This window comes from Stigmatopora argus, chromosome 1, assembly GCF_051989625.1.
Source record: "Stigmatopora argus isolate UIUO_Sarg chromosome 1, RoL_Sarg_1.0, whole genome shotgun sequence".
In the NCBI taxonomy this organism is placed as follows: Eukaryota; Metazoa; Chordata; class Actinopteri; order Syngnathiformes; family Syngnathidae; genus Stigmatopora; species Stigmatopora argus.
In genome coordinates, this window is record NC_135387.1 from 27,873,215 (window position 1) to 27,899,031 (window position 25,817).

At 37.2% G+C, this 25,817-nt stretch overlaps 1 protein-coding gene across 2 annotated transcripts; it reads right to left on the reverse strand.

Moving 5' to 3' along the window:
• Positions 1 to 813: 813 nt before the first annotated feature.
• Positions 814 to 25,526, reverse strand: chrna4b (cholinergic receptor, nicotinic, alpha 4b). Of its 2 annotated transcripts, XM_077614186.1 has the most exons (6): positions 25,379 to 25,526; positions 17,855 to 18,006; positions 14,637 to 14,681; positions 14,461 to 14,570; positions 8,480 to 9,860; positions 6,619 to 6,828 (listed from the first exon to the last, which is right to left on the reverse strand). In XM_077614186.1, the coding sequence occupies exons 1-6, from the start codon at positions 25,482 to 25,484 to the stop codon at positions 6,703 to 6,705; spliced, it is 1,920 nt and encodes a 639-aa protein (XP_077470312.1). In that variant the 5' UTR covers positions 25,485 to 25,526; the 3' UTR covers positions 6,619 to 6,702. The 2 variants fall into 2 exon arrangements, with proteins under 2 accessions (XP_077470305.1, XP_077470312.1); XM_077614179.1 differs by lacking the exons at positions 14,637 to 14,681; positions 17,855 to 18,006; positions 25,379 to 25,526 and adding an exon at positions 814 to 1,072 and having other exon boundaries at positions 6,699 to 6,828; positions 14,461 to 14,589.
• Positions 25,527 to 25,817: the final 291 nt, after the last annotated feature.

Here is a 25,817-nt window from a genome sequence, read left to right on the forward strand (position 1 = left end):
GGGAATTCACCACATATACATATGTATATGTATAAATACATGTATATATGCATAGATGCATATATATATATATACATATATTCGTATATATATATATATATATATATATATATATATATATATATATATATATATATATATATATGTGTGTGTATATATGTAAATATGTATACATATATATACACACATATATATGTATATATGTAAATATGTATATATATACACACACACATATAGACACACATACACACATGATAAAAATGGAAGAATACCTATGTATATGTGTATATATGTGTATACAGATATATACACATACATATATATACACACATACATATATACATACATACACACACACACACACACATATATATATATATATATATATATATATATATATATATATATACATATATATACATATATATATATGTGTATATATGCAAATATGTATATATATATATATATATATATACACACACACACATATACACACATGATAAAAATTGAAGAATACCTATATATATATGTGTATATATATGTGTATACAGATATATACACATACATATATACATATATACATACATACACACATGTATATATACACATATATATACACATTAACATATATAGGTATTCTTCCATTTTTATCATGGTGCACATTTTTTTAATTTATTTATTTATTCTGTTTGTTCATTCTTATTTACTGCAAAGATTCCGTTTAAACAGATTTTAGTCTTTAACGAAGCAAACGAAATGATGTGCCCAAATCAATTAGGCATGTGCTAAAATCAATGAGGAACTTTGCAGTGCTGAAAGTGTCTCACCTTGTTAAGTGCTGCCTTTCCATATTTTGGTTTAATTGCCATTGTCTCCTGCTTATATTTTCACCAAAATAATCAATAGCTTCTCTGCTGAGCCACTGGAAATACAATCCAGCGGTTTGCCGGGCGAGGACGGGACAGAGTGAAGGTCACCGCGACGGGCGTTCGAGTGGAAACGCCACATCCCGTTAAATAGAAGGTGTTTCGAGGAGTTTCACGAGGGTGCGAGAGCAGCATGCTGATGTGTGCTTGGTGTAAAAAAGAAGAGGAAAAGAAGGGGGAAAAAACTCGCCAAAACTGTCACAAAAAACAGCCTTCTGGTTGAAGATGGTTGCAAATTTGTGATACCTTTTCACTCCATCAACAATCCAACATTTACTCCATCGAATAAAAGTCCCGGTCACTGACATAAATGCCGCTTAGTCAAAAACCGGCTGTTTTTCTATTTCTGCTTGCAACTTTGCTAAAAAAAATCATTCATTTTCCATACCGGTTATCCTTACAAGGGTCGCGGAGGGTGCTGGAGCTAACTACACGCAACAGGTGGGGATACACTGAATCGGTGGCCAGCCAACTGCAGGGCACAATGAAATAACCAATTACTTATAGCTAGGGGGAATTTAGAGGGTTCAACCAGCTAGCCTAGCATGCATGTTTTTGGGATGTGGGAGAAAAGCGGAGTACCTGGCGAAAACCCACGCAAGCCCGGGGAGACCATGCAAACTCCACACAGTTACTTGGGATCAAATTTCTGCTTGCAACTTCGATTAAAAAAAAAATCCATTCATTCATTTTTCCGTTCCGGTTATCCTGACATTAGTCTCTTGCGTGGGTTTTCTCTAGGTAGTCCAATTTCCTGCCATCGATTTAGACTGTCCCCTGCCTGGTGCTAGAAGTCAGCTGGGATAGGCTCCAGCACCCCCTGCAACCCTTGTGAGGATCATGGAAGCCCTTGATAGAACCCAACTTGTGGTGTAATTTGTATTATATATATATATATATATATATATATATATATATATATATATATATATATATATATAATATATGTTATATATATATATATGTATGTATATACGTATATATGTGTATGTGTATGTGTGTGTGTATGTGTATGTGTATGTGTATGTGTATGTGTATGTGTATGTGTATGTGTATGTGTATGTGTATGTGTATGTGTATGTGTATGTGTATGTGTAAATGTATATGTATATATATAGATACATATATGTATATATATATGTATGTATATATATATATATATACACATATACACATATATACATATATATACACATATATAGATATACATATACATATATAGATATACATTTATATACACATATATATATATATATATATATATATATATATATATATATATAACATATACATATATATATATGCATACATATCTATAATAATACAAATTACACCACAAGTTGGTTTCTATCAAGAGTTTCCATGATATAATGAGATTTAAAGCGTCACCACAGTGCACAAATATTTTTTTATTTATATATATATATTTATATATTTATATATATATATATATATATATATATATATATATATATATATATATATATATATATATATATATAAATATGTATATATATATATATATATATATATTTATATTAGCTGTAAAATATTAGTATGAAACACAAATAATTGGGATCAAAAGCTAGTGTAATGACGAACTGCATATTTATTTCAATATCTCACGAAAAATCCATATGTACCTCTAATTATTTGCATATTCAATACTCGTTCATTTTAGTTTAATTCAAGTTCGTAATTTCGATCAAATATCAAAAGAAATAAAATATCCCACAAGCTGTAATCTGGAAAAAATGAACTCACTGTGATCTTATCTTGGACTTTGTTTCAATCATAACGAGCGTCCTAAAATGAATCCGATTTGTGACAATATCCATAATGGCAGCAAGGCGACCTTTTCACCTCTGCCTAATGCGATAGCTTCTGTTGTCTGATGTGCGGATGATATTCTTAATTAATGTTTCCCATTTAAGCATGTCAGCTTGCGCAAGGCCAGGAAGCCTGCCTCAAAATCATTTCAGCTGACACAATTGGCTGTCATCAACACGTTAACGTGTTTGTGGAGGAAGAATTCAACGAAAATAATCCATCCTTCATGCCATTCGCTGACAACCGGTCCACATTCAGCTTGGGTAAAAGCCCAGCACACCCGTGACCCTAATAAGCTCCACAGATAATGGCTATTTGGAATTCATCCATCTAAATAAAACGTAATGGGCGGCCATGTTGGACGAGATTAGCGGAACACAATGTCTTTGTTAGCTTTCTAATGGTAAAGTGAATTTAAAACTTCAAACTATCACGGCATCAATTTTTAGTTGACATATTAAGGGTAGGAAACTGATTTAAAGACGTAATAAACATTTTTTTTAAGTTAATAATCAGCTTAAAGGCCAAAATCTGATGTTATTGAATTGAATTGTCATTATACAAGTATAATGAGATTTAAAGCGTCACCACAAAGTGCACAAATATTTATTCATGAATTAATTTATATATTTATTTGTTTATTTATGTATTAACTTATTTATACGTATTTTCTGTGTCCAGTGGCGGGCCATCAGGGCCTTCAAGGCCTTCTCTGCTGGCCTAAGAAATATCTGAATCATATAATATATTTTGTTCATCAATACTTATTAAATTATTCCAAATGGTCTGTTAGCTTCCTTTCATTGCTTTTCCCCCTGGTTGCACTGCTTCCAGATGTGTGTTTTCATATTGAAGCATTTAACCAATCACATTTCAGCCATTATTTGTTGCCAGGGTCCGAAATCTGCCTCAAAGCCTTCACAATCAGTTCTGCAGGCTCTGCTGCATTAAACAAGCGTTGATAAGACTTATTTTAACCAATCAGATTTCGAGTTGGGAACACCACAATGCCTTGTCGCAGGCGGAGGGATACGTCATCGCTTTCACCAACTATGATTGGCTAGTCATTAGCCAGAGCTACCAAACTGTATTTAGAGCGGGCTGCACAAGCAAATATATTGTTATGTTGATTTAAAGCCATTTTCAAGACGGACTATGCCAGAAATACGACAGGACAGGCTCGACTTTCAGCATTAGCTTCGATGGCGATAGAAAAGAAGGAAGAAAGAAAGGAGGATGGATATTGTGTACAGTTAAAAAGGATTTTTGGTGAGTAAAATATGGCTATATTCCTAAATGATATTTCAATTGTGGGCCCGGTTCTGATATCTGAAAAACTCCAGTGTTTGTATTTAATCACTAAATGCTGCTAGGAAGTGGAAAAAATAAATAAGTAATAAATAAATAATAAGGGACAATTTAACATAGAAGGAATAGAAAATATGTAAAAAATAATTAAGTAATAAATAAATAATAAGGGACAATGTAACATACAATTAGCCTAACTTGCATGTTTTGGGGATGTAGGAGGAAACTGGAGTATCCCACAAAAAAAACAAAAAAAAACATTTGGGTGAATATGACAGCTTGACACAGAGAGCCCAAAACCCACTAGGATTCGAACCATTGATCTCAGAACTGTGAGGCAGATGTGATAACCACTCGTACAACGTACCAACCCATGACTCTTGATACTGTAATATATTAGGTGCGTCTTATTTCTGAAATGAAATTCCTCCTTGCATTTTGACAATGGAGAAAACTGGAATTGGAAGCATGTGTAACTGAACAATTGGCTTGGATTGAAAACGGAGAATTCAACGTTCCTGAGACTTTATGTGAGAAAAAAAACTCATTTTCTGGCAAATCGTTGGAAATAGAATCTTTCCATCTGTGAACATTTCCATCACCACTTGCGCAAGATATAGATCCGCCGCACCTGTCTCAAGCTGCGGATCTACTCGTGTCCGCTGCAAATTACTGTCTGTTCTTAAACATTATTGAAAATTTGTACTTTTACTAATAATTTAATTTAAATTGGTTCTGATCATGAATATGATGAAAAATAGATTTCAATCAATACTGTGTGATGATACTAAATTACTATTTATAAGGAGCATGGTGTTATCAAAAAAAATGCAATTCTGGTGTTACAATGCAACACGTTCCTGTTTTATTTCACGTTCTGTTCGCATGGATGTGAATTTCTGTTGAAAATTAATGAATAAAACGAAGATTTTTTATTCTTTTAATGAGATAGAACATACCTCTGCAGTTGTTCGGAACAGTCCAAGGCTCCTTTTGTACTGGACAGACTAATGATGTCTGTCAACTTCTAAGGTTTTTTTCCCGTATTTGATACGTTCTTTGGGTACTCGGACGTTTGGTCGACCGGACGTTTGGTAGAATGGACGTTTGGTAGAACAGACTTTTGGGAGAACGGACGTTTGGTCGACCGGACGTTTGGGAGAGCGGACGTTTGGTAGAACGGACGTTTGGTCGACCAGACGTTTGGTAGAACGGACGTTTGGTAGAACGGACGTTTAGTAGAACGGACGTTTGGTAGAACGGATGTTTGGTAGAACAGACGTTTGGTAGAACGGACGTTTGGTCGCCGGGTTCGCTCGCTGTCAAATTCTGACAGAGTTTACTGTTGATATTTTCATATTAGATATTTAGATATTAAACTAAATCTCTCTATTTCTCTCATGATTATAATTTTGAGAGCTGGTTTCAACAGTAACAACCCGGCGACCAAACGTCCGTTCTACCAAACGTCCGTTCTACCAAACGTCCGTTCAAACAAGCGTCTGGTCACGCGTTTTTTGAGCATTTCAAATTGTGTACGCCGTATCCCAACTTTTGTATGGGTTTTTTTCCAAGTACTTTTTTTGTGAAACCGATCTCGTTTTACCCATTTCGGCTCTAATCTGGATCGTCTCGGTCACTGGTAGCAGACAAAAACGTCATCGTCCACTGCTAATATTGTCATGCTTTAAGCATGATATCCGCAGTCCTCTTTCACACGCCTGCCTTTTCACTATATTATATAGCGCGTCAGCAAGCAATGTACCCAGACAGTCAAGACTTTTAAGTGCGCCCTATGTGAGTAAATATGTGCCGCGTTGCATTTTTAAGTTTTTTTTATCGCTTAATAAAGGGAATTGCAATCATTAATAAGGGGAGCAATTGGCCGACGTTGACAGGTATGATTTATTATTTTGAAAAAAAAACAATCTAAGGTTTTTCTCAATAGCTAACGTTACTGTACTCTATTTTGCCCTCAGTTAGAGTAAGTTGTATTTAATACCAATTGTTTCGTTATCATACTCACCCTTCTTTTAAATGCGCCCTATTTGCGTAAATGTGTTGCATTGCATTTGTACGTTTTTCGCTTAATAAGGGGAATTGCAATCATTAATAAGGGGAGCAATTGGTACGCAAGTTACAATCTTCTGCACACGTCAAATAACTGAGACGGAAGAAGAGCACCCCTGCTGGTGGCAGGCAAACACTGCACATAGCAGTCCATGACTACATGAGACGAATCATGAACAATCCCAGCTACACTGTAATTACCCCTTGGTAGAGTTGATTATTGATTCATTCTGCTAATTGCCAATTAACTTTGATTTTGTCAGCGATGAATAAACGAATGCTAAAAACAATGGCGCGAGCATCCGTCAAGCTAACAGAAATGAAAATTGCTCATCCTCGGGGGTGACGGGCACCCCGCTGAGTGACATTTTCGCCGGCTCGGCAGCACTAGGAGATATAAAGTTCAATGTCGAAACGGATAAGTACAAAGGGATGTTTTCACTGCCCCATAAAAATTGTATGCACTCCCAGTAAGTGATAGACATTCCACCTTTGTTCATAACCTTTATGTTAATCGGGGACGCCTCGCTGGCAAAAAAAAAAATACAAGAACAGGCAAGTTACCATTTCAGATCATTCCAGCCAGCCAAGGAGGAAGGAAGAGTCCCACAGATCCCAGTATACACACCAGTACAAACATCCAGAGGAAAATCCTGTCGATGACCATGGCCACGTACTTCCAGTCCTCCTTCACCTACGGACACGGGAAAATGACAGATAGGATCGTCGAACTCAAAAGTGGCTTTTGCAATTGCGAAATGTCAGTGAATCGTGTCGTCATTTAGGAAAAAATCAAAGTTGGTCAAGTCGGGAAAATTCAATGATAAATGTTTGCTTGATGATTTTTTTTTACAAGACAGTGACTTTGTGAAAATGTTTCATTATTATACCGGTCAACTTGTAAGTTTTTCCTGTATTTTAAACAATTTTTGATCATTTCAGTCAAAAGCCAAAAGCCTTTATTGTCATTATATAACGAAATTAGTGGTGCTACTCCACAAAGTGCGTGTTTCCCAATAAAACATAAATAAGTCATTTAAAGTCACGTCCGGACAAGGTAATTCTAAAATATTGCACAATCTTAGATGTATTTTAAACATTTTTTGATCATTTCTAATTGTCTCATCTCATTTTCTGAACCGCTTTATCCTCACTAGGGTCGCAGGGGGTGCTGGAGCCTATCCCAGCTGACTTTGGGCCAGAGGCGGGGGACACCTTGAATCTGTGGCCAGCCAATTGCAGGGCACGAGGAGACAAAGGACAACCATTCACACTCACACTCAAAAATGGGGGCAATTTCAAGTGTCTTTGAAATGTGGGAGGAAACCGGAGTACCCGGAGAAAACCCACGCAGACCCGGGGAGAACATGCAAACTCCACACAGGTGGACCGACCTGGATTTCAACCCAGGTCCCCCACTGTGAGGCCGACACCCTAACCACCAACTTTTGTATGGGATTTTCTTTAAGTACATTTTTTTTGTAAAACGGTCACTGGTAGCAGTCGAAAAAACCATAATTGTCGACTGCTAATATTGATTGCTATGCACACGTGCATTCCGCCTTTTCACTATATAAATATATAGCGCGTCAGCAAGCAATGTACTGTCAGTGTCATACAGCGACATCTAGATAATCTTGAATTTAGTGCATACACAAGGCGCACCGACTGATTGGGTGCTACATCCACTTTGGGGAAAGTTTTAGATTTTTAAGTGCGCCCTATGTGAGTAAATATGTGCCACGTTACATTTGTATGGTTTCTTATCGCTTAATAAGGGGAGCAATGGCCGAGGTTGACAGGTATGCATTATTCTAACTCAGGGGTAGGGAACCTATGGCTCGGGAGCCACATATGGCTCTTCTGATGGGTGCATATGGCTCTCCACTAACCTGTGAGGTAAACTATGGAAACTGCTGGTGAGAAAGCGCAGGAATAGGAGCGTTACGTTGGTATTATGGCATTGACACTACCCCAGCGCCTTATAATATATTTTTTTCATTACACTCTTTTGCATGGATTTTCTCATTGATACTCATTGATTAGCAACAACGTAACAATGTTGTCCAAATAATTCAGAGACTTTTTGTACTTTAAAAGTGGTGAAGTGACTCAAAAAGGCACACATTTTCATGTATGTTGACTTTTAAATTCAGAGCATGGCTCTCAAGGATTAACATTTAAAAAATATGAATCGTTTATGGCTCTTTCCATCAAAAAGGTTCCCGACCCCTGTTCTAACTGAACCTCCTACCCGTGATTGGCTGGCCACCCATTCAGGGCGACCCCCACCCGTAGTTAGCCGTACTACAGTACAAGACAAGGTAACGTTTTCGTCCACTTACCGAGAAGTCGTCGTCCTCCGCCCTGAGATGATCGGCGATGTATTGAACTCCTTCGATGGCTCGTTGCATCGGCGGAGAGAGGCGCTGAACGACGGGCTCCCGTTGGCGTTTGGGGTCGTCGACTTTGAGGTTTTCCGCCGGGCCGTTGGCGGGGGCTTCTCCATTCTTCTCCGGTCTTTCCTGGCGCGAGCCGCAATACTCGAAGCCGCCTGAGTGACATCGTTGGGCGGCTCTCAGAGGAAGCTCCCTCTGCAGGTCGCACATCTGCTCCACGCTCAGCGAGCGACCGTGGGAGGACAGTTTGCTGGCGCCGTCCTTGGAATGGCGGCGGAGGGGCCCGAGGGGCAACGCCGGGGGTAAAGACAGTCGGGAAGAAGACAAGGTTGACGGGCGGAGTCCTCGCCGGAGACCCGAATACTGTGAGAAAAGGTCGACCTCGACCGGAGGCGGTTCGTTCCGGTCGGGTTCTTTGATTGGCGAGGAGGACGGAGACGGAGCGCAGACGTGAACGTCTGGACTGTCCGAGGTCGTCTTGGCGAGTGTTTTCTCCAACTGTCCTATTTGGGTTAAGCTCGTTTCCAAACCGGTCCAAAAGCTCTGGGAGTTCCCCGTGGCCGAGATCACGGTGGGCCGGTGCATCATCTCGATTAACTTCTTGCAGTGTTGCTTAGCCGTGCCGGGGGGCCGCTTCATGAAGAGGACCCTGGGCACGGCGTCCAGGAACACCCTCCGAACCCAATGCGGCATCCCGTGGGTTTGCGGCGAGCGGTGGTGAACGTTCAGAACGAAGACGGTGATGATGATGGAGAGCGTCACGAAGACCATGGTGAAGAGCAGGTATTCGCCGATGAGCGGGATGACCAGCGACGTGGACGGGATGATCTCCGTGATCAACAGCAAGAAGACGGTGAGCGAGAGTAAGACGGAAATGCACAAGGTGATCTTCTCCCCGCATTGCGACGGCAGGTAAAAGACCAGCACGGTCAGGAAGGAGATGAGGAGACACGGGATGATGAGATTTATGGTGTAGAACAACGGGAGCCGTCGGATGATGAAGTAGTACGTGATGTCGGCGTAGATCTCGGTGCAGCACTCGTACTTTTTGGTGTTGTACTTGCCCACCGCGTTCATGATGACCCACTCGCCGCTCTCCCAGTAGTCCATCTGGTCCACGTCGCTGGCCATGCTGATCAGGTCGATCTTGGCGCGGTCGTAAGTCCACGAACCGAACTTCATCTTGCAGCTTTGTTGGTCGAAGGGGAAGAAGGTGACGTCGATACTGCACGAGGACTTGTAGATGGCCGGCGGCATCCACTTGATTTGGCCGTCGTGGAAGAGGTGGGCTTTGGTCAGGTGGGTTACCGCAAAGTCGCCGTCGGCGCTGCGGGGGAGCACAATGTCACTTTTTCACAATACCGTTCATATATGTATGAGGCGTGGAAATAATCCATTATGATGGTGACTCTTTGGACCGAGTCTGGTTCTCAAGAACCTCTATCCCAAGGGGTACAGGGTCGATTGGTCACCGGTCTTATGGTCGCCGGTCTTTTGGTTGCCGGTCTTTTGGTCGTCGGTCTTTTGGTCGCCGGTCTTTTGGTCGCCGGTCTTTTGGTCGCCTGGAAGGTTATTGATAATTACCATTTAAATCGTTGCTCAAATTCCCTAAATACATACTGCGAATGACTATTTAGTCATACTTAATGCCCTATTAATTATTAGGCTAAAGAAAAGCTCCAAATTTCCCGTACTTTTATTGTTTTTTGTTGGAGAACTTGTTAAGACCCTGACTGACGTAGCTTCTTAAAGGGACAACGCATGTACATACAAACTCTTATACACTCACACGTCGGCTCAATGAAACTGCTCATGGCCATTGTTGGCTTTTATTGATGCGTAGACCGTGTTGTTTTACATTGTTTAGTCGCCGGTCTTTTGGTCGCCAGTCTTTTGGTCGCCCGTTGTTTGGGTCCGGGCGACCAAAAGACTGGTGACCAAAAGACGGCGACCAAAAGACCGGCGACCAATCGACCGCACACGGCCTTATCCCAAGGGTGTCAGACTTGGGTTGGTTCGCGGGCCGCTTTAACGTCAACACGATTTCATGTGGGCCGGACCATTTTAGATATAATATTTAGATTTTTTTTAATAAATGGATTAAATGAACTGGATTAAAGGCCCTGAATATTCAGTTTTTTATAGATCTAAAACAATGTTTATTTTAGCTTTTTTTAAAAAATATTTTTAGATTTTACAAAATGATTTTTGAACTAAAAACACTGATGTTTTTTGACAACTTTGTTGCTTAACGATTTGTATAAAAATGAATGGAAATCCATTAAAAAATTGATTTATTAAAATGACCACATTCATCGGTTTTGCATTTTGATCTGTTTTGATTAATTATGCTTAAGAATCGGATGTATCGATCCAAATCAATTCGTTATACTTCTACCGTCTTTCCCAGAGAATCCCGACAGGTCGTTTTCCCACTAGAAGGAACACCCAATTAAAAGCCACCGCCACAAAACTTTACAAGAAAACCTTATTTGTTCATCTGCAGTAAATTGTAAACCACACCGCAACAGAGGCATCAAAACCATATTTTACGATTGGATTTGTAAAAAAAAAAACAGTCCCGCAGCTCGTTAGCGAATAAAATAAAAAAATAAAAAAAATAAAAAAATAACAATCCCCAGCGGACAAAAAGTCAGAAAGCAAAGAAACATGTCATTTTCCAAAAATGACGGGAAATACTCTTTTTAACATGACTTCTTCACAATGTGTGTTAAAGAGACGGTGGTTCTTGTCTCAAATGATACGCGACACGGACGGTGCGTGTCTTTGATGCACTTTGATCTTGTTAGACCTTCCAAATTTATCTCCCAAGTAAATGTGCCATGTAAAAACGGGAATCAAATCCCAAATCAAGAAAGCATTTCTGACTGCAAACGCTAATTGAAGTGGTCTTGTTTTGGTGCACACCTGGGTTTTCTAGAATATATTTAATCATGACAACTGCTGTATGTCAGGTGTGAACAAAGTCCATAAAGAGGAATTACGACGTCTCAAAGTTTTACCGCAAGGACACGGACGCACCTCACTTTCTCTCTTTTCATGGTTTCAGGTAATAAAATTCAATTTTACATAGTAAAACCTATCCACCCAACCATGTAACAACTACTACTACTGAACACAATACTACTATACATTATACTTCATTCCAGGGCCAAGTCATATCATGCAAATTCATACACCAAATCTGCTTCCATTTCATGCCATCAAGGACAACAGCTGACGTTTTAATACAAACTGGATAAAACAGGGACCGTATTTTTGAACGATAACCGCACCAGTCAAATAATGCACAATGAAGTATATTTATATGTTATATATATATATATATATATATATATATATATATATATATATATATATATATATATATATATATATATATATATATACATACAGGTTACAAAAGCTAGTTATTTAGTTGGTAGTTGTGTAAGGACCGTGGAACGGATAACAGAATTTACATTTAAGTAGTGTTCTACTTACGAAATTTTCAAGTGCGGGACACCCTGAATTGGTGGCCAGCCAATCAAAGGGCATGAGGAGACAAACAACCATTCACGCTCACACTCATATCGAGGGGCAATTTAGAGTGGCCAATCAGCCTACCATGCATGTTTTCGGAATGTGGGAGGAAAAACTGAGTATCCGGAGAAAACCCACGCACGCCCGGGGAGAACATGAAAAATCCACACAGGTGGACCGACCTGGATTTTAACCCAGGACCTCAGAGCTGTGAGGCCGACGCCCTAACCACTCATCCGCCGGGCCTCCCTCCTTATAGATTTATTATTTATTTATTATTTATCATTATTATTTATCATTATTATTTATCATTATTATTTATCATTATTATTTATCATTATTATTTATCATTATTATTTATCATTATTATTTATCATTATTATTTATCATTATTATTTATCATTGTTATTTATCATCATTATTTATCATTATTATTTATCATCATTATATATCATTATTATTTATCATTATTTTTTATCCTTATTATTTATCATTATTATTTATTGATTATTTCTCATTATTATTTCTCATTATTATTTCTCATTATTATTTATCATTATTATTCATCATTGTTATTTTTTTTATTATTTATCATTATTATTTATTGATTATTTTTCATTATTATTTATTGATTATGTATCATTTTTAATAATCATTATTTTTTATCATTATTATTTATGGATTATTTATGGATTATTTATTTATTATTTATCATTATTATTTATCGTGATTATTTATCATTATTAATTATCATAATTAATTATCATTATTATTTATCATTATTATTTATCATTATTATTTATGATTATTATTTATTGATTATTTATAATTATTATTTATTGAGTATTTATAATGATTATTTATTGATAATTTATTTGTGAATTTCATGGTGAAGCTTTAAATCTCATACTTGTATAATGCAAATAAAACCATTCAATTCAATGGGCTGTGTGGGTTTTTTCTGGGTATTCCGGTTTCCTCCCACATCCCAAAAACATGCATGCTAGCTAAGATGTTTGACCACTCTAAATTGCCCCTTGCTCTGTTTGGTTGTTTGACACATTGTGCCCTGGGATTGGCTGGCCCGTGGTGAGCTGGGATAGGCTCCAGCACCCCCCACGGCCATTTTGACGATAAGTAGTCAGTGGCGTATGCTTTGGAACAGCTGGCCGTCAGTCTCGTGCAATTAGTTTCACAGGCCGTCGGCCATATAAGTGGAAGATAGCCCAATCTACTTTATGCTGTTGAAAGACAAGTGCATTTGGTAATTGTGTTGCTCACATCTTGTCACGTCTAATAAATTCATTGTTACGTCGCTCATTGAGAATTCCCTTCACTCGTAATAACAGTCACAGTGGACGCATTTTATCGGCGGCGCTTGGAAACACATTTAATTACATTTTATCCCCAACTTCTTCGGCCTGACGTATTGTTTCGCGCAATGTACCCGCTTTGTTTATGGCCGTTCCCGTTAAGGACGACCTTGTTCACGGCCAAATTGGTTTACGACGTTGGCACGGTGACGAGAGCGTCGGAACGGCGACGTTTTTTTTCCCCGTGTTTTCATCCCGTTACGCCTTCTGGCGGCAAATATGGTGGCGTGATGCTGACGTGATTAGGATGGGAGTGATGCTTTACTATATTCTAGCGGAGGATGGTCATGATCAATTGGATTCATTATGGGGATGATTCATTATTCATATAGAGTAGCCATTATGGCTGTGAACTTTATCGCTGGTGTTAAGTCGGCTCATCTAAAGTGTTTGATGATGAGGTTGTGTTGGGAATGCCATCGATGGATTTTAGAGCAGAGAAAAAAAGCAAAAAAACAACAGATAACAATATAGTAGGTTGCAGTGGCGGGCCGTCAGGGCCTTCAAGGCCTTATCTGCTGGCCTAAGAAATATCTGAATCATATATTATATTTTGTCCATCAATACTTATTAAATAATTCCAAATTGTCTGTTAGCTTCCTTTCATTTATTTCCCCCCTAGTTGCACTGCTTCCAGATGTGTGCTTTCATATTGAAGCATTTAACCAATCACATTTCAGCCATTATTTGTTGCCAGGGTCAGAAATCTGCCTCAAGGCCTTCACAATCAGTTCTGCAGGCTCTGCTGCATTAAACAAGCATCGTTAAGACTGTTGCTTTAACCAATCAGAATTCGATTTGGTGCCACCAGGCCTTGTCGCAGGCGTAGGGATACATCATCACTTTCATCAACTATGATTGGCTAGTGATAGAGTAGGCGGGCCAAAGCCAGAGTGAGCCAGCCAGAGTGAGCAAACTCAACCCACAATGGCCGACGGAGGAAAACAAATGGATTTGGTTGCAGGTTTGCTGGCAAAGAATGCAAGGTATTCAATTATGGGAGAAGCTCACTTGTTGTAAAGCACGATGTCGGGCCTCCAGATGATCTCCGAGGGAATCCGGATGGAGGTGACGTTTTCGTACTCCTCCGGGTTCCAGCGCAACTTGTAATCGTTCCATTCCTGGAAGCAACCGTTGGTTACGATAATATATTCGGTAGAACCATTCGCCTCTCGTCATTTACGTACTTGCTTGACCCAGACGTTTGTGGTCATCATCTGGTTCTTCTCATCCTCGTTTACGGGAGACCGAAAGCAAATTCTGGATGTTAATATCGGTACCGTGCAAATTCCAACACATCAACAAGAGCTGGCTCTAGAGGTGACTGTGTAGTTCCATTCAAAAGACTGCATTTAGCCGTGCCCCACTTACCTGGAACTCAATACCAATTAGCTTATATGAACTACCGTCTCTGAACCTCTTGGCCAATCATCTTGAAGCATGGCTGTTAGACGAATAAAATTGTGATCACGACTCTGTCTAAAACTGTGCTACTTGTGTGTGTGTGTGTGTGTGTGTGTCATTGTTTACCTTCAACATGCACAAGGGAATACAGTCATACCTTGAGATACGAGCTTAATGCGTTCCGGGACTGAGCTCCTATGTCATATGTGTCAAAGTGGCGGCCCGGGGGCCAAATCTGGCCCGCCGCATCATTTTGTGTGGTCCGGGAAAGTAAATCATGAATGCCGACTTTCTGTTTTAGGATCAAAATAAAATGAAGAGTATGGATGTATATTACATTTCCTGATTTTCCCCCTTTTAAATCAATAATTGTAATTTTTTAATCCATTTTTTCTGTGTTTTTAGTTCAAAAATCATTTTGTAAAATCTAAAAATATGTTAAAAAAAAAACTAAAATAAACATTGTTTTAGATCTATAAAAAAACGAATATTCAGGGCTTTTAATCCAGTTCTTTTAATCCATTTATTTAAAAAAATCTGAATATTATATCTAAAATGGTCCCGTCCACGTAAAATCAAGTTGACGTTAAAGCGCCCCGCGAACCAACCCGAGTCCGACACCCTTGCCTTAAGGCGACACGCAATATTTATTATATAAATAATAGGGATGTCCCGATAAAATATTTTTGCACGAGAGTCGAATAGCCTAATTTGGAAAATAGATAGAAATAGATTTACTCGTATCTCAAATCAACGTTTCTCTTAGAAATGAACCAAATACAAATTAATTCGTTCCCACCCTCTGAAAACAAAAACAAAAACAGGATATTACAATGGAAAAACATTTTTATCGGTTGTAATCCACCATCTACTAACAGAGTAACAAATAACTAGTTGTTATGATGTTTAATAATAAAATGAGATTCAATACAACGGGGAATTCGCGGATGGCGGGGGAGACTTGACGGATGTGCTTTTAATATAACAAACTTAAAATTTAACTTAAAAGAACTATCTTACGGTACACTAAATTTAAACCTCCTTGTGCAATAACCAAATATGTTTTGCACCGCAGCTTTCGAGGCCAACTATTTAGCTATATATGTTCATTAACATGAATATGAATATGTTCATTAATATGTGCTGTCCCTTAATAAATAACTCAAATTCCAACTCAATTCGCTTCAAATGATCACTCTCCTGGTGTTTATTCTTTCGCATGGTAATAATACGCCACACGGGTAAAAATTCACTGATGTTTTTACTGCGAGACGAAGCTGGAGAGAGGAATATATTTGAAAATAGCAACTTTGCTACATTTCTCTGACACATTCTATAGGAGAAGACAACTTTGCCAGGAACTGACTCGTACGCTGTCTCTATTTTTGAGTAGAAATGGTCATGGAGTTTTTTGCATTTTCCATCTGCGAGATTCCTTAATGAAAATATATGTTCCTGGTGTCAAACTTTAAGTTTTCCCTGAGTCAACAGAAACTCTTCAATGGAGTTTAGAATGTTAAAGTATAATTTATCTGTTTGCATTTCATTCTCTAGGTGGGCCTAAAAATAGGACATATGAGAAAATGTGAAGCTAGCCGACTAAAAAAATGGTGTTAAATTGGTTTGGATCTTTTAAAACTTGCTTTATAAACGAGTAAAAAGAAACGAGGTCAATTACAGTGGTACCTTGAGATACGAGTTTAATTCGTTCCGGGACTGAGCTCGTATGTCGATTTTCTCGTAACTCAAACGAATGTTTCCCATTGAAATGAACTAAAAACAAATTAATTTGTTCCAACCCTCTGAAAAAACATCTAAAACAGCATATTGGATTGGAAAAAATGTTTTATTTGTTGTAATTTGCCATCTATTAACAAAGTAACACATAACTAGTGGTTTAATATTACTAAAATGTGTTTAATATTATTAAAATTAGACGGATTTCGCGAGAGAGACTTTTTGCACGGCAACGCGCTCGTAACATAACATAAACAAATTTAAATGAACTTGGATTACGATGCAGACACACTCAGAAATAAGCTTAATCGAACCTAACACTACACTTAATTCTAATTTTGATGGACATTTTGATACCTTTCTTCTCCCGGATTGGCCCTTTTTGCCCCGCCTCCACCCTGACTTTCAGATGCAACCAATCGAGGGTTGTTTGCTTTTGTATTCCCTTCAAAATATTCCCAAAATGATACACACAAATGTTCTCACAATAGAATAACGCACGACCACTTGCCAACGAGAAGTAGTATACACGCCATTCGCACTGACTAACGGGAAAAAACACTGAAAAAATGCACGGCTCCGCCCAGTGCTCGCAGAGACATTACAAAGAGGGAGTTGCAACCAGAGACATTATACGAGGGAGTTGCGGGGAGAGAGACAGTGGCCATGATGTTCTTATGAGCAGCCTCTCACATCCGCTTTTTTGCTTGTATATCAAAATTTGTCTCGTATCTCAAGATACATTTTTGCCCGAAATTTTACTCGTATCTCAAATTCCTCATATGTGGGGCCACTCGTATGTCGAGGTACCACTGTACAAATGTTTATTTTTCTTTGTTATGTTTTGCTAATATGTGATTTTGTGAGATTTGACAACTCTCTAAAGCATCGTACGTCATATTTTCAAATGTTATTCGTCGAGAGCCCAAATTTTTTAGTAATAATACATAAAAATGTCTGCCTATTTTTCGTCATTTCACCGCTTTTAGAGTGCAAAAAGTCCTTGAATTCTTGAAACAACATTGTTATGCTATTGCTAATCAATGAGTATCAATGAGAGTATGCATGAAAAACAGTGTAGTCAAGTAAAAAAAATATGGTTAAAGTGCGCTAGTGTTGATTTGACGCTCCTATTGGTGCGTTCGGGACTCAGCACTTTCCGTATTTTAGCTCACGGGTTAGCGGAGAGTCATATGCAGCCATCAAAAGAGCCGCAAGTGGCTCCCGAGCCATAGGTTCCCTCCCCACCCCGGATTTTACTTACCACGTCTATAAGCTGAGCAATGGAAAGACCAAAGTGCACCAGAACCGTCTCGGATGAGTTTTCCACTGGCCTGGAGAGCTTGTTATAACGCACAAACAGATCCTGGAGGAGTTTCTCCTCAGCGTGAGCTCGAGGTCCAGCATAACAACGTACTGGAAGGAGTTCCAAGAAATGAGAAAATGCAAACTACATCAAACATTATGATTTTTTTTCATAATTATGATCAATGGCCGTATTTTCCGGGCGATAAGTCATCGCTCGGATGCGACGACTATATTATTTTTCTCCCACACTGTGCTCCAGGCATGTTATCGACTTGCGAGTTATTAAAAATGAATACTGAAGACTTTAATCAATTTGGAGTGGGATCCATAGTCTTGTTAGTCAGGTTATAGTCATTTGAGTAAATATTAATACCGTCGTCTGTTAAGTTATTAGATCAAACTTTTGTTCTCCATTTTGTTTGTCTGCGGTCCTTGATAAATTTGAAAAATAAAAATCAACTTCTACTAAAGCGTGACATATGTATATATATATATATATATATATATATATATATATAAAATATAAAATTCATATATATATAAAATACATGTCAATCAATTTAAATATATATATATATATATATATAGATATCTATCTATATATATGTATATGTATATATATTTTTTTAATTGATTGAATGAAATGCTTTTATTGTCATTATGCAAGTATAAGATTTAAAGCTTCACCACAAAGTCCACAAATAACAACAATAAACAAACAGACAAATAAATGATCAATAAATAAGTACAAAATAAATAAGTCAATGAAGTAATAAATAATAAATAAATACAGCGTCACATAATAGGTGCTCAACAAGATAAATAAGTAGAGAAGTGCACAAATAACAACAACAAACAAACAAACAGGTAAATAATCAATACATAATTTATAAATATATATATATATATATATATATATATATATATATATATATATATATATATATATATATATATATATATATATATATATATATATATATATATATATATATATATGTGTGTGTGTGTGTACACAAGGGACTGGAAATTAGCCCTCAACTACAATCTTACATATTTCTTTAGTAGGTCATAGTTCATTAACATGACTATAAATATGTTCATTAATATGTGCTGTACCTCATGGCTGGCGACCAATCCCAAGTCAACTGTCACCCTAGGCTATTCTATTCACAAGATGGAAGGATAGAAAGTTGCTCTTTTTTCATTCATTCATTTTCTGAACCGCTTTATCCTCACTAGGGTCGCAGGGGGTGCTGGAGCCTATCCCAGCTGACTTCGGGCCAGAGGCGGGGGACACCCTGAATCGGTGGCTAGCCGACCGCAAGGTTCAGTGACACAAACCACCAATCACTCGTAGCTAGGTGCAATTTAGAGTGTCCAATCAGCCTAGCATGCATGGTTTTGCAATGTGGGAGGAAACCGGAGTACCCAGAGAAAACCCACACAATCCAGATAGAACATGCAAACCTCACACAGGTGGACCGACCTGGGTTTAAACCCAGTACCCCAGAGCTGTGAGGCCGACGTGCTAACCATTCACGGACTAGTGGTTAGCGTGACGGCCTCACGGTTCTAGGGTCGAGGGTTCGATCCCAGGTGGACCCAAAAACACACATACCAAGCTAGCTGGTTGAACACTCTAAATCACAGGTGTCAAAGTGGCGGCCCGCGGGCCAAATTTGGCCCGCCGCATCATTTTGTGTGGCCCAAGAAAGTAAATGATGAGTGCCAACTTTCTGTTTTATGATGAAATTCAAATGGAAATTGTAGATTAGTTCCTGTGTTTCCTCATTTTAAATCAATAATTGCAAACAATTTGTACTAATTTGAATGTCCAAAAATGATCTATCGATTAGCACGATCGAGAAAGCTGTCAATTTATTAATTGATTAATTTTGGCAGCCTAGTTAGAAGACAAAAAATGAGTTTGACACCCCTGCTCTAAATCGCTATGATTGGTTGTCCTTTATCTTGTCGTGGCCTGCGATTGGCTGGCCACCATTTTCAGAGTGTCCTCCGCCTGCTGCCCCTGGGATAGGCTCCAGCACCCCCCCCCCCCCCCCCCCCCCGAGGACAATCGGTTTGGAAAATTAATGAACAAATTCATGTTTTTGAGGTAATGATGACTATGATGTCGTGTTTTTCAGATTGGATGGAGTCGATGAGATAAAGAGAAGACGGCGAAAACAGAAGACGACCTCTGTTCGGACTCAGCTGTCGTTACGGCGACACGAAACGAGTCGGCGCTCCCACCTGTGCACCAATGTCTCCGGGCGACCCATCTAATGGAACACCTTTCGAAGCACCCCACGTTACACAAAGGACCACCTCGCCGTTCTCACGGCAATTAGAGACGGCGTATTATGGCGCAGATTTTTTTTTTTCATAATGTGTCGGGGCTTTTTTCTATTTTCGCCATTCATCCTCCGAGAATTTTTCATATCGTGACGTCAATCATTACGGCGCTATTTAGTAGTCTTGTGTGATGGATTCATTTATTAGTTTAGCCGTTTATACATTTTTATGCAATGTAAACAGCCATTTGGGAGGATAATTGACTTTTAATTTAGCCAGATTTGAAATGAGTGGGAAATAGCGGTAATTACATTCTTTTTAAGAAGTGTTCATGTTTAGTTTTTAATTTATTTTTGACAGTTCAATGTCATTTCAGTTGAAATGAATGCAGAAAAAATGATTTTTAATGAGAATGGTTTTTTTGGTTTTCTTATATGAATGATTAAAATAGTATTAAATATTTGAAGCTACCACATTTCCAGACTATAAGTTGCATTTTTTTCATAGTTTGGCTGGCATGAGGCTTATACAAAATTCTGATTTATACTATGTTTTTTTTGTTATCTCTGACTGCCTATGTTTTGTTTTAGGCTACAGTTATCTGAAAAACTGTTTTGTTCTCCATTTTACTGTTGTTACTTTAATGTGTTTGTTCCTGACTTCTAAGATTAAAAAATGCCCTCCCCAAAAAGCGGCTTATACACTGTGCATCTTATATCAGTGGTGTGCCGTCAGGGCCTTCAAGGCCTTCTCTGCTGGCCTAAGAAATATCTGAATTACAGACTGATGTTAATTATATTTTGTCCATGAATACTTATTAAATAATTTCAAATTGTCTGTTAGCTTCCTTTCCCCCTGGTTGCACTGCTTCCAGATGTGTGTTTTCATATTGAAGCATTTAACCAATCACATTTCAGCCATTATTTTTTGCCAGGGTCAGAAATCTGCCTCAAGGCCTTCACAATCAGTTCTGCAGGCTCTGCTGCATTAAACAAGCGTCGATTAGACTGTTGCTTTAACCAATCAGATTTCGAGTTGGCAACACCACAATGCCTTGTCGCAGGCGTAGGGATACGTCATTGCCTTCTCGCAGTCGTAGGTATACGTTATCGCTTTCACCAACTATGATTGGCTAGTGATAGAGTGGACTAGCCAGGGCTACCAAAGTGTATCTGGAGCGAGCTGCACAAGCAAATATATGGTTGTGTTGATTTAATAGCGGTTTTGTCAACCCGCAATGGCTGAAGGAGGAGAAGAAATGGATTTGTTTGCAGATTTACTGTCAAAGCCATTTTCAAGACGAACTTTTCAAGTAAAAAAAGCTGGACATCATTAAGAAAGGTTGGACAACTCCAAAGCAAGCAAGCCTGTCACAACCGGGAAGGAACATTTTCAGCACTAAATCGAATAAAAACATTTGGCAGAAATATGACAGGATAGGCTCGACTTTCAGCATTAGCTTCGATGGCGATAGAAAAGAAGGAAGAAAGAAAGGAGGATGGATATTGTGTACAGTTAAAAAGGATTTTTGGTGAGTAAAATATGGCTATATTCCTAAATAATATTTTGATTGTATGAGGTTATTATTGATGATTTTTTTATGTGTCGCAAGCTGTAGCTGCAGTAGAGGTTTTATAGCCATAAAATAGTTTTTGAGGGTTGGATTGATTCGCTGAAGGCGTCGCTAGGAAATTCACGGACCGCCACTGTTTTTTATTTATATATATATATATATATATATATATATATATATATATATATATATATATATATATTCCTCTTCGTTGTCTATTCTTTGGCTCCTGCGACTTATTCTCAAGTTGCAAAAAATAATTTAAATTTTTTTAAAAGCCAGTTTTTTTAATTATTATTTTTACAGGTATGAGTCACTTATTTTAATAGGGCAGGGCACTTTCATTAAAATAGGAAATTATGCTTTTCAATTTGTTGGATTAAAAAAAAATATTTTTTTTTTCCCCAGACAGCAAATGAGGTTTTGTTAATCGACTAAAAGGTGCTGCCTTCTAAAGGGTAAAAAACAGAGATATGCAAATGTTGCTATTGTCTTTCTTCCTACACATTCTATCAAAGTGGATGTGTTGTCCTTTAGTCCCCGGATCAATATCTTCCCACGTGTTGTCATCCCTTTTTTATGCAAAAATCCATGCACAGGTGCCCGTCAGGAAAAAGGCTTTGACATGAGCTTCCCCATTAGAAGCTTGCTACGTCATCCCAACGTATCTTATACTAAAGTATGATCACCGTTAAAGCTGTAATGGCTTGCAAAGTGAGACTTGCAGTTAAGGTGTGCCGAAAAAGTTAGATACAAAGAGCCAAAACTGAGAGAGTCAAAAATTCTATCTGACAATCTGATAATGGCTGCCTCCGCGTATAAGCCGCACCCTTAAAACCGTTGAATTTGACAATTTCTCTCGTATAAGCCGCCCCCTGATTCACAATTTCCACCTCCATATTCATGGTTTTAATAGGGAGTATAAATGTGTTACTTTGAAGGGAAAATCTTGAGAAAAATGATCGCACAGGGCATTTCTGAGATACTGTTAATCAAAAGGATCATCTGCTGGATTGCACATTTCTAAAGGGTGTTGCCTACAGGTAGACAAATTAAAAAAGGAACTCATGTGAGCAGTACAACGAGAAAGAATATATATATATATATATATATATATATGTATATATAAATATATAAAAATATATATATATATATTTATTTATACATATGTACATATATACATGTATACATGCATACATGTCATATATACATATACATATACGTATATACATATACACATATACACATATACACATATACACATATACACATATACACATATACACATATACACATATACACATATACACATATACACATATACACATATACACATATACACATATACACATATACACATATACACATATACACATATACACATATACACATATACACATATACACATATACACATATACACATATACACATATACACATATACACATATACACATATACACATATACACATATACACATATACACATATACACATATACACATATACACATATATACATATATACATATATACATATATATACATATATATACATATATATACATATATATACACATATATACATATATATACACATATATACATATATATACACATATATACATATACATATATATACATATATATACATATATACACATATATACATATATATACACATATATACACATATATATATACATATATACATATATACATATTTATACATATATATACATATATATACACATATATACATATATATACACATATATACATATATATACATATATATATATATATATATATATATATATACATATATATACACAATTATATATACATATATATATACATATATATACACATATATACATATATATACATATAGCCATATATATATACATATATATACATATAGACATATATATATACATATATATACATATACACATACATACATATATATACATATACACATACATATATACACACATATATATACATACATATATACATATATATATATACACATTATTCATTGTTTGGATTATTTCCTTATGGAGGAAGTGGTTTTCAATGTGAATAAATGGTACGATTGACTGGGATACACTCCAGCACCCTCATGACCCTGCTGAGAATAATTCTCATGGAAAATGAACCAACGTATGAATGAATAGGAGCTCAACTAGCACTGCACAACATATTGTTTGTACGTTTAAGGTTCAGGTAGGAATGGCCAAATATGGAATACAAAAGATTTAATGGCAAACTAAAGGAAGAATACGTCATTTATTTTTGCACTCGCAATAAAGTCACGTTGAATTTGCCTCTATGACGCACGTAGCAAACTGGTGCGTCCAGTTTGTGAGCTGCTGGTTTGCCAGCAACTGGACCCAATTCTGTCCCATTTTGATCAATGTGCTCTCCGAGGCCAATAGTGCACGAGCAGCAAATATCCTTTGGCAGTGTTCACTTATTTATTTATTTTTTTAACAGCGCCAAATCACCAAATTATAACATGCTTTTCCATCTCATCTCATTTGTTCTCAAGATAATTCTCCAGTATAATATTTCTTCTCATTTTTCTTCTGTCAACTCATCCAAATGGATTGAAAAATTCAAAGAAAAAACTGGCACTTCTTTGAGTAAAAAAACCAATAAAAGATCATTTCTATGCTAAATATCATAATGAAGCACTATTATTTTGATAACTAAAACGATCTAATGACACTTTTGGGTTTAAAAAAAAATCAGCTTACCGATGTGGATAGAAAAATTCAAAGCAAATGTTCTTTTTTTAAAATGGAATTAAATTGAATGCTATTATTGTCATTATCCAAGTCTAATGAGATTTAAAGCTTTCATCACATAGTGCACAAATAACAACAACAAACTGTCAAATAAATAATCAAATAAATAATCAACAAATAGGAAATAAAATAGATAAATTAGATAAAATAGATTTAAAAAAAATAGATAAAATAGATCAAATAGATAAAAATAAATAAAATAAATAAAACAAATAAAACTGATAAAACAGATAAAATAGATCATAGATAAAATAGATCATAGATAAAATAGATCATAGATAAAATAGATCATAGATAAAATAGATCAAATAGATAATAGATCAAATAGATAATAGATCAAATAGATAATAGATCAAATAGATAATAGATCAAATAGATAATAGATCAAATAGATAATAGATCAAATAGATAATAGATCAAATAGATAATAGATCAAATAGATAATAGATCAAATAGATAATAGATCAAATAGATAATAGATAAAAGATGAAATAGACAATAGATAAAATATATAATAGATAAAATAAATAAAACAGGTACTCGTCCTATTAAAACAAACAAAAAAGATGATCCCTAAGCCCAACATCCCAATAAACCACGATTTTGCCAACTAAAAAGACCTCACCACAACAACAAAAAAATCCCCAACCTTTGTCACAATGAACTAAAATCCCTCCATTTCCCTTTTAACTCAAAACGACAAGACCAAAAGTTTGAAAACAAACCCACCATAAAAACCCACCCAATCACGACACGGTCAAAAACCACACGACACCCTTAAAGAATCCCAATTACCTTGCGTGGCGGCGAGACTAAGCAAAAGTAAGATGAAACATTTGTTTACAACCATGGTGCTCCTCAAGCTGCAAGATGTCGCCATAGAAACCGTTGGCTCCGGCATCAGATCATCTTATCCGAGATCCCAATGTTGAATGAGACAACGTCAGCCTGGTGTTGTGTCCCCCCCCCCCTCATCCATCTGTCCCCCCCGGGCTGTCACTCTGCTGTCCAGTCGGAGTTGGAAAAGAGGTTTTCCTGCCTGGATTCAAGGCGAGCAGGTGCCTCTTCGCTCTACCGGAATCCTCGGCTCGCACGAGTTGCAAAATGAATATAGGAAATTCTTAGCCAATCCTTGCCTGGTAACAGTCCCAGCAGGTTTTAATGATGGACAATAAGCTTTAACTACAAAACATAGCACTGCTGCTTTCTGGGATTGTTACACAATTTTTTCCCC

Excerpts from the sequence above, each read along its gene's own strand:
- chrna4b (XM_077614186.1), bottom strand. The coding sequence starts at position 25,484 with ATGCCGGAGCCAACGGTTTCTATGGCGACATCTTGCAGCTTGAGGAGC. Across the intron at positions 14,682-17,854 it reads TTGCTCAGCTTATAGACGTG|GATGAGAAGAACCAGATGAT; the intron begins GTAAGTAAAATC and ends CCCGTAAACGAG. Across the intron at positions 14,571-14,636 it reads CAAACGTCTGGGTCAAGCAA|GAATGGAACGATTACAAGTT; the intron begins GTACGTAAATGA and ends GGTTGCTTCCAG.